Consider the following 13,458-nt stretch of genomic DNA (forward strand, 5'->3'; position numbering starts at 1 on the left):
TTTATACTAATAACAAAGCTGCCTAGATTGTTTAACATCTCATAATGAAAGAAGCATGCTTTTGTGAAGCACTGCGTATTTGTATATTTAGGCTATTACCATTTTAAACTCATCCTGTGCACCTCCATCTCCCTTCTTCCTGTTTTCTCGTCCCTTCCCCTTGCTTTCTCTGGCTGTGTTGGCAATAGCAGGGCTGTCGCTTCCCCTGCCCAGCAGGGAAAGGGAGGGAGGAGAGGACTGTTAACTCTGGCCTTTCTTTGTGGCAGGCACTATTCTAGGCTCCCTGTGGGTTGTCAGGACCCCAGCAAATGGAAATGTGTTCCTTATGTTCCTGCTGGAACTCTGGAAACATTTTCCCAGGAATCATTAAGGAAGCTTGGTTGGGGTCTGTACTACTATTATTAAAATACATGTGGATTTTGTCTGTGTGTTGTTATCTTTAATAAAATACATTCTGGGTTTTATACAAGGAACTTACAGCTACATTTTAAAGTTGCAGCATGTTATTTTAAGATTCTGAAGGGCCCTTGTAAGGTAGTTGCCAAGAAGATAATATTAATTGTTGTAGTTTTCTGAAATAATTGTGTTATATGGCATTTTCTTTGAAATATTCTTTAGTTTAACCTTGAATTGTAGTTGTCATTAAATGGCTCTCATTTCAGAGACTTAGAATAGAATTTAAGATTTAAAAAAGCCCTTGTAGACTCCCAGAATTCCCCCTCCCTCCAGTGTCAAGAGTGTTTCAGACATCCTTAGTGTCTGATAAGACGGTTCTTCCTTACGATTGAGCTGAAGTCTCTCCTGTAGCTTTGACGCATTGATCCTAGATTTGCTCTCTGGTATAGCACAAGATGATTCTGCTTCCTCTCCTGTTTCATAACTTCTAAATATTGTTGCCTTACCCTGATCCGTGTCCTTCCTTGGCCCCATTCCCTCCTTAGCAGTCTATTTTCAGGAAAACCATCTCTGGTAATTCCAACAACTCCTTCTGTCACTTGGTTCTCAGATCCTTTATCTAGTAGCTTCCCTTCTGGATGCTCTCTCGTTTGTGGATATAACTTGCAGATATCATCTGACCATCACAGAGTATGTGACCATTATTTTCCTTTCTTTAGACGTTACGTCCAAAGTAAGTATGTTATGTATTTGTGAGGTCAACTCGAAAATAAAAACACTTTTGTTTTGCTTTTTTCCCTCCCCTAACTTGTTGATAGGTATATTTTGTTAATAACAAAATTGTTTACCATACCAAATTGATGGTGTAGTGACAATAGTGCACATAATAGTAACTAAGATTTTTGTAAGTTTTACTATTTGGCAAGCATGGTTATAGATACTTTATATTAATAGTAGCCCTGTGAGGTAGGTTGCTCATAACAACAACAGATAATCTCTGGGATATTATCATCTTCAGTTTGCAGTTTAGGGAATTGAAGTATAAAGTATTCAATTACTGCTTTATGCAATAGGTTCTACTGCCTTGCTCCTTTTATTTAATTGTACTTTTACAGTGGTCAGAAGGGTCTAAAAACAAACTAAGATTCAAATAACAAGATTTACTGACACTGTCAAAATAAAGTATTTTATATACAGAGTTGTCAGCAGAATCCAGGCAGCTCCAGTTGGATGATAAAAGGTGATTTATCAAGCAGTTACTAAAGGACACGAGCTCAGCCACTTGAGATTGATCACTGATCTTCTTAAATGATAATTATGAAGTATTTAAGGAATCTGAGATGCCTTCTGCGTCATCCAAGGCAGATTAAATTGTTTTCAATATTGAGGGGACTAATGTTGTCTGATTCTTTGCAAACTGGTCAAATATTGATATATCAAGAACTTAGCATATATAATTAATCAGATCTCTGTATCTGGTCATGTTCTATTTTGAAGTTAAATCCTTTTAATCTGAGGGTTAGACCAATTTAAATATATATGTTCTTAAAAGTTTAGTGTTCCCATTATATATTAATGCTTACGTATCGTGGGAGTCCCCAGTATTTTTAAACCCAGAGTACTGAATTTTCTCCAGCTATTCAGAAGGGTTAAATTCTTCTACGCACTGGTCTAATTTATAATTTTATAAAGTAGGGAATTGTGGAATAATTGAAAAAAAATCTACAAACTCTATATTAAACATACCGGACCTTGTATGTTAGACTTGGAACTTAAACATTGATGTTTAAAAATTTAAATACAAAACAAGTAGCTTATTTTTAGTAGTATAACTGATCAAATATGTATTTATATTATTTCTTTTACTAGAGAGCTAGAATGTAGGTTTTTTGTGGTTTGCTTCTCCTTTGTCAAGGAGATACCACATTTGGGAGAATGCTGCCATGATTTTCTGAAACATTCCCAGGTAAAAACATTCTAAAGAGATTGTTTACACATATTTTGCCAATAAGGAAATGAGGAAGGAACTCTCGAGTTTAGATTTGATCTCCACCCAAGCTGAGCTCTATTTTCTTCTTGTTACCGAGAAACACAATGGGGTTTATGTGTGTGGAGGGGAGATAACTGTTAGAATTACACCGGTGGTTTGTGATTTTCGAAGGCTGTTGGTGCCATCTCCTCTGTCCCTTTACAGTTGCTTCTGACTCATGGAGAATGAGGTGCCAGGTCCACATTTTCACTTTTGGCTACACACTGAGCTCACTGAACAAATACAGCAGAAGTGCCTGTGAATCCACGGCTCATTTTGTCACGGGAGGGGACTGTGTTGGAACTGTTACTGTTGACGTGGAGCTCTAAGGATCATGTTCTTGGCTCTGTGCTTGCCCTCTTGGCACCATTGCATGTACATTGTTGAATTATAGTTGTTTAGATGTCTCTGTCCCCAAGAGGCTAAGCTTGTGAAGACAAAGACTGCATCTCTCTGGTCCCAAGTACAGTGCCTGGTTCATAAAAGGCCAATAAAGAATATATATAGAACGATTCACTCAGGTTAACATAATGGCCATAAGCATGGCGACTCCTCATCTCCATCCCTGTGCCCCTCCTCCCTGGCAAAGAGAGTGAGGGATGCCTAGGAGGATCTCTTAGTCTAGATCTCTCTATATTGGTTTTTCTGTATTGTTATAGCTTGGTGCTTGAACCATGAGCCAAGCATATTGTTTCTTCTCTAGCTTGTAGCTCTTTCCATACTCTCTTATTTTGGGGTTTGTTAACTATATTTTCACAGGTGCCTTATAGCCTATCATCTTAAAATCATAGGTACCCTCCTGCACCCCTAACCACTCTTGCCCTCATAGAATCCCATCTCTCATTTTTACCTATTAATGACAGGGATTTTCCTGTTATCTTCATTGATTTGCCACTTCATTACCTCTAATAATTTAAAATGGTGTGTAATTTGCATATTTTATTTCTCATATTTGTTCCATATCGTTTAACCTTTTTAAGGAAAAGAAATGGTAAGATCTGAAATTCCAGGTAGAATTTACTAAGTCCAAAATTGGTAGCTTGATATGCTCCTATTAGGGCATTATTAAGGTATATATTATAATAACTTTATAGGAAGATTTTCTATATCTGTTAAACAGATTTTATAGAATGATAATTAGTACAGAATCAAGAGATGAGATGTCATTGTGAAAAGCTCTGGGGTCAAACGAAAGGCATTTTTATAGAAGTTTTTAAAAGAAATAATTGCATGTTTTGGAGCAGTAGGGATTAAAATATTTATTAAAATTGAAATTTTTTGTTTGATATAAAACACTAAAATTGTATTGATAAGGATGAAATTGAAACAAGTGAAGTTGTTAGAATGCTTAACTGATAAAGATTAATAAACTGTATTCTAAATTTATACTCTCCCACCTCATGCCTTCCCAAAGCATTTTTGGGAGGGACGAGAATTAAAACTAGGTCAGTCGAGGTTAAGAATTGTTTACAGAAGTCTGGTGAAGTCCCCAGAGACTATCCCTGTAGCCAGGGGCGTAATTTCCCAAGCCACTAAAGGCTAGGCCAGAGCAATTAATGACTCATAATGCCAGTTCACAGCAATCTTTTACTTTACACAGGCAGAATTATTTGTGCTATTTCAGCTGCTTTGACCAAGCCTTTCAGAGTCATTTTGCTTAATTTTGAGCATGCTATGCACATAATAAAGATAAATACAACTTTACTAAAGTACAGAGGGGACAAAAAAATCAAATGAATGTTACTGTGAACTTTCCCTTGTCTATAAAAGATGATTATCCACTAAGTGAACCATAAAGAGTAATGTGAGTGATGCTGAATACAGTCCTATTGCAAGGGAAGATGATATTTAATAATTTTGACAGTTTGGTGAGGATGGGTTAAGGATAGGACAGATATATTGCTTGGAAATGCAACTCAGCTAGACTTAGAGCAGAGACATTTTTCGACATAAGGGTCCTTTTTTTTTTTTTTTTTGACACAGAGTCTTACTGTGTTGCCTGGGCTAGAGTGCCGTGGCGTCATCTTAGCTCACAGCAACCTCAAACTCCTGGGCTCAAGCAATCCTCCTGCCTCAGCCTCCCGAGTAGCTGGGACTACAGGCATAGTTTTTTCTATATATTTTTAGTTGTCCAATTAATTTCTTTGTATTTTTAGTAGAGACGGGGTCTCGCTCTTGCTCAGGCTGGTTTCGAACTCCTGAGCTCAGACAATCCGCCCGCCTCGGCCTCCCAGAGAGCTAGGATTACAGGCGTGAGCCACCGCCCCCGGCCGACATAAGGGTCCTAAGGATAGGCAAAGAAACAACTGAAGAAAGTGTCAAGCTGAGTAACATGTTAGAAAATTTGTGGATGCCCATTTAAGTAATCTGAAAATTTTGTTGTTCATGTTATCGTTTTTATTTTTACCCCGCAGTGTTCTTTGGGGGAAATAGTTTGAGAGCCAAATGAACTTTCCCCCCATATATGTTTGTAAGTCATTTGGAAAAGAAGACAACTTGGGCAGGTAGTTGGGATTCATGTTCGTTTTCATGTATCTCCCAGAGTATGTAGGTACGTGCGGGAAAAGTTGCATTTAATTTGCTAACTCTAAATTGTCAGCTTTAAACATTTTCTTGTTGTTAATACAGACAAGAACAATTTCCTAAGCCACAGTTACCTTCAACTGATCTAAAACTTGAATTCATTCACTTGTAGTTCATTGATGGTTTGTCTTTGCACTTTATCTGTGGAACTGCTCAGGGTGACAAGAGCAATGGTTTACTTGGTCTACAGAGTCTCTCCTGATTTTTTAAAATGAGAAAAGTATAATTACTGTAGCAACTTATCAAGTTGATCAGGGAAGATATTATTTATTCTACCTTAGAGATGAGGAAACTGAAGGACAGGTAAATGAAATGTCTTACCCAAAGCCGCAAAGCCTGTAAGTGGAATCATTCGCACACACCCTGCAGACTGTTAAGCCTACGCCCTTTCTTCCTTCTATCTGTCAAGTTGCTTTGGCCTCAGCTTTGTGTCTTTTACTGTCTTGAAGTTTGTGAGTACAATACAAGTATGGTAGCTTTTGCCAAAAGGAATTGATATTCTAATTATGAGATCCTTTAGAAGTCCTTTTTTGTAAAAAAGATTTCAGATAATTCTATATGTGCCTGTTTCTTTCACTTTCTTTGCAGATGTCAATAACCTCTTGCACTTTTCCTGTAACCTTTAAAAATTTGATTAGGTGCTCACCAGGTGGCACTGCTGTTGCCCAGTTGGACAGGCGGTGTGAGATTGGAGCGGGCAGAACCCATGATGTCAGGAAATGATGCCCAATAGGGCTTCCCTCTTCTCTGAAATCTGTATTTGGTCAACAGATGGTCTCCTCTGCTTCCCTCGAGGAGGACTCACTGTCTGTCACCACCTTGTCTTCATCTCTAAGGCTTAAGCTTATCCTAGGGACCACATCTAATTTTCTTTGCTCTAGTTATGTTATTATTTATCATTAGGGTTAGAGGAGCCTCCATTCTGGTCAGATCTAAACTTCCTTCCAAGTCCTGACCTGATGGCATTGAGTTACGAGTACAGGCTTTTGTTCAAGCCCTGATCCTGCTGCTTTAACCATGCGACCTTGGGGCATACTCTGTGACTCAGTTTAGCCTTCATTTCTGAAATGGGAGTAAGTCCTTACTACACCAAGTGCTTGTGAAGATTAAGTATTATGTCTTAACCTCTTGGAACAGTGCCTGTCACAAAGGAAGTACTACCTAAATGTTAGCTATTATTATCGTGGCTACTACTACTTGGGGAAAAAAAAAAAGAACAATAAAGGCTACTTGCTCTGAGATATGTATACGTAGTTTTCTGATTAATATTTATTGTTTATGTAGGTCTTTCTCATTTTAAGAAGGATCTTATCAGCTGCTGTGTAGGTGGGTCAGAGTTTCTTTCGGTCACCCAGCTGGTAGGTTTTCATTTGGGATTCAAGCAAACCCTTCTAACTAGAGTGCTTTCCTCTCTGTGGTGGAGTCCTGGTGTACCCAGGTGGGCCTGGGTGGAAGCACTTAAATCTCCCATTCTGTGACCAGGGCAGGGGACTGGGCAGACATGCAGCCGATGGTAGCTTTTATGGTCACTTTGGCAGCTCACTGCTCCATGGCCATGATGACACGTTGAATTTATGTTCTCACTCTAGATGTTCCTAGTTCTGCCGCAGCTCCGTAGCACCACTCACGCTTGTTGTAGCCTTGTTACTGTGGTTTCCTCCCCCTTGTTTCCAGCAGAAACAGCTTGTGGTCCAGAATGGGGAAAGGAAGCAAATACAGCTTGACGTTTAATCATTTTCTCTTAGTCGTCCAAAGGGAGTGTTTAGTGTGATGTTTCAGTTGAAATAGAATTTGTCTTCTTTAAAGTGGTCTCCACGTGAACGAATACATTAAGTGCAGAGGCAAACTGGTAAGACGGAAGAGTTGTAAAGTAATCCAGTGGCCATTCTTCCAGCAGGTAAGTTTTGAGGGTCACACCAAGTGCTAAGCGTAGGGTTATATCAGTGAACAAAATAGAAAAGTCCCTGCGTTTATGGAGCTGACAGTCTAGAGACAGAGACAGATAAAAAATAAGGAAATTACATAGTACATTTGGCCCTTGGTATCTTCAGGTTTCCCACCCTCAAAGCCAACCAAGTGTGGATCGAAACCTGTGGATAACAGAGGGCCAACTGTGCTATGCCATTTTTACATCAAGCACCTGAGCGTCTGCGGATTTTGGTATCCAAGCGAGTCCTAGGACCAATCTCCCGTGGGTACGGAGAGTGGACTGTATGGTGGTGATTACCTCTCACTTTTTCTCAGAACCTTTCCACACTTACTTCCCATTCTGCTCACATTAAAAGCCAGCATCCTTACAGTGGCCTGAAGGCCCCACAGCATCGGCTGCTCGCCTACCCCCTGATCTCTCTGACCTTGTTGCCAGTCACCACCCCCTTGTTCTCCGTGGTCCCCATGTCCCTCACACATGCCAGGCACATTCCTTTCTGAGGGCCCTAACACTGGCTACTTCCTCTGCCTGGAATGTTCTTCTAGATAAATCCTTTCAGCTGACTTCCTCCTGTCCTTCATGTCTAAATGTCACCTTCTGGGTGACACCCACCCTGACCAACCTGTTTAAATTACAGTCCACCACCGTCACAGCAATCCTGTTCCCCACCCCCGTCTTCGTGTTCTGTTTTTCCCATAGGACCTGCCAATTTTTAACATATAATTTATTTGTGAGGAAAGCTTAATGGGGGCAGGGATGTTCATTTTGTTTACTAAAGTATATTAAGTGCTTACCTAGAACAGTAATTGGTACCTAGTAGATATTCAGTGAACATGTTGGATAAATGAAAATGAAAAGCACTTTTCTATGGAAAAGACAGAGAAGGGATGTATTAGTTTCCTGTGGCTGCTGCAACAAATTAACAAAACCTTCCTGCTTAAAAGAATAGAAATTTATTCTCTGACAATTCTGGAGGCCAGAAGTCCAAAATCAAGGTGTGTCAGCAGGGCCTGGTTTCCTCCAAAGGCTCTGGGGAGAATGCAGCACAGAATCTATTCCTTGCCTTTCCTGGCTTCAGGTAGCTTTGGGTGTTCTTTGACTTATGGCCACATCACTCCAGTCTGTGCCTCCGTGGTCACATCGCCTTCTCCTCTTCTGTCTTACAACCCCATCTGCCTCTCTCTGGTAAGGATCCATGCAGTTGTATTTAGGGTCCACCTGGATCATCCAGGATAAGCATCTCCTTGTCAAGATCCTCAACTTAATTAATCATATCTTTCGTCATATTAGGTAATATTCACACTTTTGCCATTTAAGATAATATTCATAGATTCTGGGGATTGGGACATGGACGTGTATTTCTGGGGGCTACTATTCACCCACTACAAAGGATTAAGGGGATGGTTTGATTACAGGAGGAAGAATTGTCCCTGGTTCACCACTCAGTAGAACACTGGATTGGGAGGAAAGCCAGAAGACTGCTTTCATCTTTTTTCTTATTTTTACTGAAATTTTCATTGAGGTCACATTATTTTTTTCAAATTAAACATGTACACACACACACGCGCGTGCACGCGCACACACACACAGAAAAATACAAAAGATAATGTAAGTGTAATTTCCATGTACCGGCCTCCCAAGTTGTTAACATACTGATACAGTTGCTTCCTATCTTCTGTTAAACATTACAGATAAAATCTCCTATCTTCCCTTTCCTATTTCCATTTCCCTCCCTTCCTATCTAGAAATAGTCACTGTCATTAATTTGGTATATGACCAATCTGTGGTTTTACAGCCTTATTGCACATATAACTATGTATATATAATGTGGAGTTGTGTATGTTTGTGTTAAAAATGTTTTTCCTAAATGTGCTATGTGTATAGCATATTGCAATTTGCTTTTTTATCAATTCAGGTTGATACCTGATCTAGTTCATTCATTTTAACTACAACGCTAAGCAGCTGGTTCTCTCTCTCTCTCTCCTGGCTTCAGAATATGTAAATCCTAGAGAAGTCCTCTGATTAGCCTAGCTTAGGTCCTGTGCCGGCACCTGTTGGATCTGTGGCTTCAGCAGATGGAACACTAGAATTGCTCATGTGGGAGTACATGCCTACCCTATACATCCCTATACGAACATCAGGGTACTTTGTTTGCAGCTCCCCTTAGGATCACATGTGTTCGAAGGACTATACCAGGAAAAACTAGAGAAAGGATTTGAGGCAATCACAAAACACAGACTTCTACTCATCCTTCAAGTTTCGGCTTGGATGTTACATCCTCTGGGAAGCCTTCCTGATCCCTTGGGATAGTGTTCTGTGCTCTTGCACTTTCTATTATTGTAACAACTATCATGGAGTGTCTTAATTGCCATCTCCTCTTGATGTGTACTCATTCAGGACAGAGTGTGCGTCTGTCTGGTTTTATGGTTGTACCTCAGAAAATATAAAGTCTGGCATACCCTGGTAGATAGATGCTCAACACATAGTTTTGAATGAATGATTCCACTGACAAACAGAGCTTTCAACCTGACTTTCTATAAACAGGTTCCTGTCAACTCCATAGGAGTTCTTTGTGGCTGTGGTGCTTCTGCACCTGTCTTTCAGGCCCATTAAAATTCTGGCTCTTTTCACATCTCTTGGTTTATATGAGTGGTTTGGCCCTGTTTGGAATTTTCTTTTCTTATTCAGTGGTGAAAATTCAAGGAAAGCTAAAACTGATGAAATGCAGACTCGAAACTTCCTCTGTAATATCTTTTGGGGTGATCCCTGCCCAGCCCTTTCCACCCCAGTGCCCCTTTACATCTCATGTGTGCACAGTAATTTCTTTCTGATCTCAAAGTTTTATATAGAATACTTACATGAAGCAAAGCACAATGACTCTATAAGCATCTCACTGAAACTTTGTGGGAGAGGCAACCTGAGAAGTTTATAGCAGGTAGGTATTGGAACCTGATTATATGATACCATTATTATTGAAGATGTGTATAAGGCCATTGATAAACTGCTTTTTTTTGTTTGTGCTATTTTAAATCAATGTATACAAGGGCTTTCATACATTTGGTTTACATCTTAGTGTCTGTCTCCCCACCCTGTATTTACTCTAAAGTCTTGTATTATTTAGCTTGTATTATTTAGCTCTGAATTCTCTTACCATGAGATAGAATTATTCCTTGTATTTTCAGGAATAAAACTCCTGCATCAGAGGAAATTACTGAAATCACTAAACCTGATGGGATGATCTATATTATTTTGAACTTGTCTACCATTATTATTGAAGATGTGTATAAGGCCATTGATAAACTGCTTTTTTTTGTTTGTGCTATTTTAAATCAATGTATACAAGGGCTTTCATACATTTGGTTTACATCTTAGTGTCTGTCTCCCCACCCTGTATTTACTCTAAAGTCTTGTATTATTTAGCTCTGAATTCTCTTACCATGAGATAGAATTATTCCTTGTATTTTCAGGAATAAAACTCCTGCATCAGAGGAAATTACTGAAATCACTAAACCTGATGGGATGATCTATATTATTTTGAACTTGTCTTCTATGCTAGGTTACTATGTGCACCCTCCAGGCAGGGGCACTGTTTTCTGCTTTTATAGTACTTGGTTCAGTTCTGTGCTAAGTACAGTCATGCATCACTTAATGATGGGGATATAGTCTGAGAAATGCATCATTAGGTGATTTCCTTGTGTTAACATCATAGAGTGCACTTACACAAACTTAGATTGTACAGCCTACCATACACCGAGGCCATATAGGATAGCCTGTTGCCCCTAGGCTACAAACCTGTACAGTAAGTTACTGTACTGAATGCTGTAGGCAGTCGTAATACAATGGTAAGTATTTGTGTACTTAACATATTGAAACATAGAAAGGGTAATACGTAGCACTATAGCATTATGATGGCTACCAAATCACTAGGCTATAGAAATTTTTCAGCTTCTTTATAATTTATGGGCCCACCCCTGCATGTGTGGTCTGTCATTGACTGCAATGTTTTTATGTGGTGCATGACTGTAAATATTGGTTATGTTTGGACTAATAGTGCTACTTGCATAGTGTGTCTATTCCCAAATGTGGTTATCTTATTTCTATTCATAGAAAGTAATTATAGGATAAGTGGATGGTATTAAAATTAAATTGTACTTTTATCCCCACTCTAGGTTGCATCCCAGCGCATCAGCTCAGTGGACCTCTCGTGTTGTAGCCTGGAACATCTGCCTGCCAACCTCTTCTACAGCCAAGACCTCACTCATCTCAATTTAAAACAAAATTTCCTAAGGCAAAACCCTAGCCTTCCAGCTGCCAGGGGGCTCAATGAACTGCAAAGGTGAGCCTGCAGAAATGGGTGGCTCCTTAGAGAGGCTTGGGGCAGAAGCAGCTCCTGGTTGTTATTTCTTGAATATGCTGACTGGATAAGCTACAGTGTGTAAACTTTCTCTTTCAGAGAGCAGAGTAATAGAACTTTGCTTATTAGGACATTATTAGTTCTCATTCTGAATTTTTTTCGAAGTTTCTGCCTTTGAAATTAATGCTTTATAATATTTATAAACTGGATAGATTTGTATAAGAACACTCCTCTTTCAATCACTTTTATTCCTTAACCTATCTAAAAATGCATCTGCAAAAAGTTAATAACATTGGGTGTGTTACTTCTGAATTTCAGGGTTGTGTTCAGGTTAAATTATTTCTTTTGAAATTTGCAGAAGATCCATTTTTCCATGAAAAATGGAAATTTCCTTAGAAATTTAAGAACCAAGGTTTAAATCCATTAACACCATGTCATCTGGGTGATTAGTGTGTATGTTTAAAGAGTCACATGTTAAATAAGTAGAATTTGCTCCTTTATAACCAGAGAGAAGGAACTTGACTTGCATGTCTCCAAAACAGATGTCAGAGTTTACCATATGCATTTCCTTTCCTTTTGGAGCTGTAATCAATCTTGATTCTGCAGTAAATTAATCCTCTGATATTTATACATTTGTTGCAAACATATAAGACTATAACTATAAAAGACTATGTTTTAAATAAATAATGACCAGTTCATTTGTTTTTAAATGACTGGTATGATCAGAGATTAAACTGTGGTAATTAACCATTGTGATTCTGTGTTTATGGTTTTTAATATCCAGAAAGAATAATCCAACAATTGCTTGTGGATGTAATTGGAAATGGAAGAGTATTTTAATTGTCTTTTCAGATAATTGTGAATATTCTTCTTTGATACTATACCAAAACTTGACAAGTGGTCATTTCTTAAATGTTCTAATATGAGATCTAAAACCTTTGGAATTCTTTAACATTAAGATCCACGCCCCATTTTACTGCATGAAGTTTTTTCTGAAGCAACCTTCTCACTTCATTTTTAAGAAAATGGCTGCCAAATACCCAAGTACAAATAACAGTAGTTTATCAGTTGTTCCTGCAAGTAAAAATGGTATTCCATGTAAATAGTGATTGGTTTGGCTTACAATTCAAATCATCATACAAGTGTTTTCCTTGAGATAACCATCATACTTTAGTGTGCACCAGAAGTGCTTTATGTTTGCTTCGTATTTTATCACCCAGAAAATTAAAAAGACATGTACTCAGGGGTTGAGATGTAATAAAAATAACTTACCTGTATCATCAAGGACATTCTTAGGTAAAACTGGCATTACAGACTTTTTAAAATAATATTTCCACTGCAATTGCCTGGTGGAGAAGAACATGGAAGAATATAATGGCAACTGGGCCAGTTTGGTGCTGCAGTGGGCTAGTTACATAGACAGGAGAGTCTCCAGTAAGGATGTTGTACTCAAGCAACTCATTGTTCCCTGTAGCTGATGGGTACTATGAAAGTAAACCACAGTGGACTTCTTAAATTTAGGTTTTTATGTGCCCTATGTATCGATATTAATATTTGTACTGATACTACTACAATCAAGTTAGTATGATATGATTTTTTTTTTGCTGAAGGGTTACATCATTATTCAAAATCTGTTCTGAGGTTTGAAATTATTTTGAAATCTTTTTGTATATTTCACAGCAGTGTAGACTTCCGCGTTTCTATTATAGAACATCAAAGACTTTCTGTTATACTACAGAATCCGGGTGTTTTAGAAAAGAACAGGGCATTAGAGTTCATTTAAACTCATGCTCTCTTTTTAGAAGTGACCTCTGTGGGGATGTTAAATGCCAAATTCAGGTTAATGGTACCTTCTGGGGAGGAAGTTAGGGGGACGGATTAAGGAATGGTTTGAAGAGGGTTTCAACTGTATCTGTAATGTTTATTTCTTAAAAAGAAAAAGAAATTATAAGCAAAAATGTTAATATTTTAAAAAGCTGAATAGTGAATACCTGGATGATCACTATTATTGTTTTCTATATTTTTCTGTTTGAGTATTTTGTAATAATCCAAAACTTTAAACCTAAACAAAAGGAAAGTTCAAATGCTTCTAGGCTGGGTGCAGTGGCCCGTGCCTGTAATCCCAGCACTTTGGGAGGCTGAGGTGAGAAGATCGCTTGGGGCAGG

General features: G+C 38.6%; 1 protein-coding gene across 1 annotated transcript in view; it reads left to right on the forward strand.

The window, feature by feature from the left end:
* PHLPP1 (PH domain and leucine rich repeat protein phosphatase 1) overlaps positions 1-13,458 on the forward strand; it is a 217,406-nt gene that overhangs the window by 120,284 nt on the left and 83,664 nt on the right. Inside the window, exon 4 of the mRNA XM_012645288.1 lies at positions 11,108-11,274. Within this exon, the coding sequence (XP_012500742.1) occupies positions 11,108-11,274 (167 nt within the window). The remainder of the gene's footprint in view (positions 1-11,107; positions 11,275-13,458) is intronic.

Source organism: Propithecus coquereli, unplaced genomic scaffold (assembly GCF_000956105.1).
Source record: "Propithecus coquereli isolate 6110/MARCELLA unplaced genomic scaffold, Pcoq_1.0 Scaffold229, whole genome shotgun sequence".
NCBI lineage: Eukaryota > Metazoa > Chordata > Mammalia > Primates > Indriidae > Propithecus > Propithecus coquereli.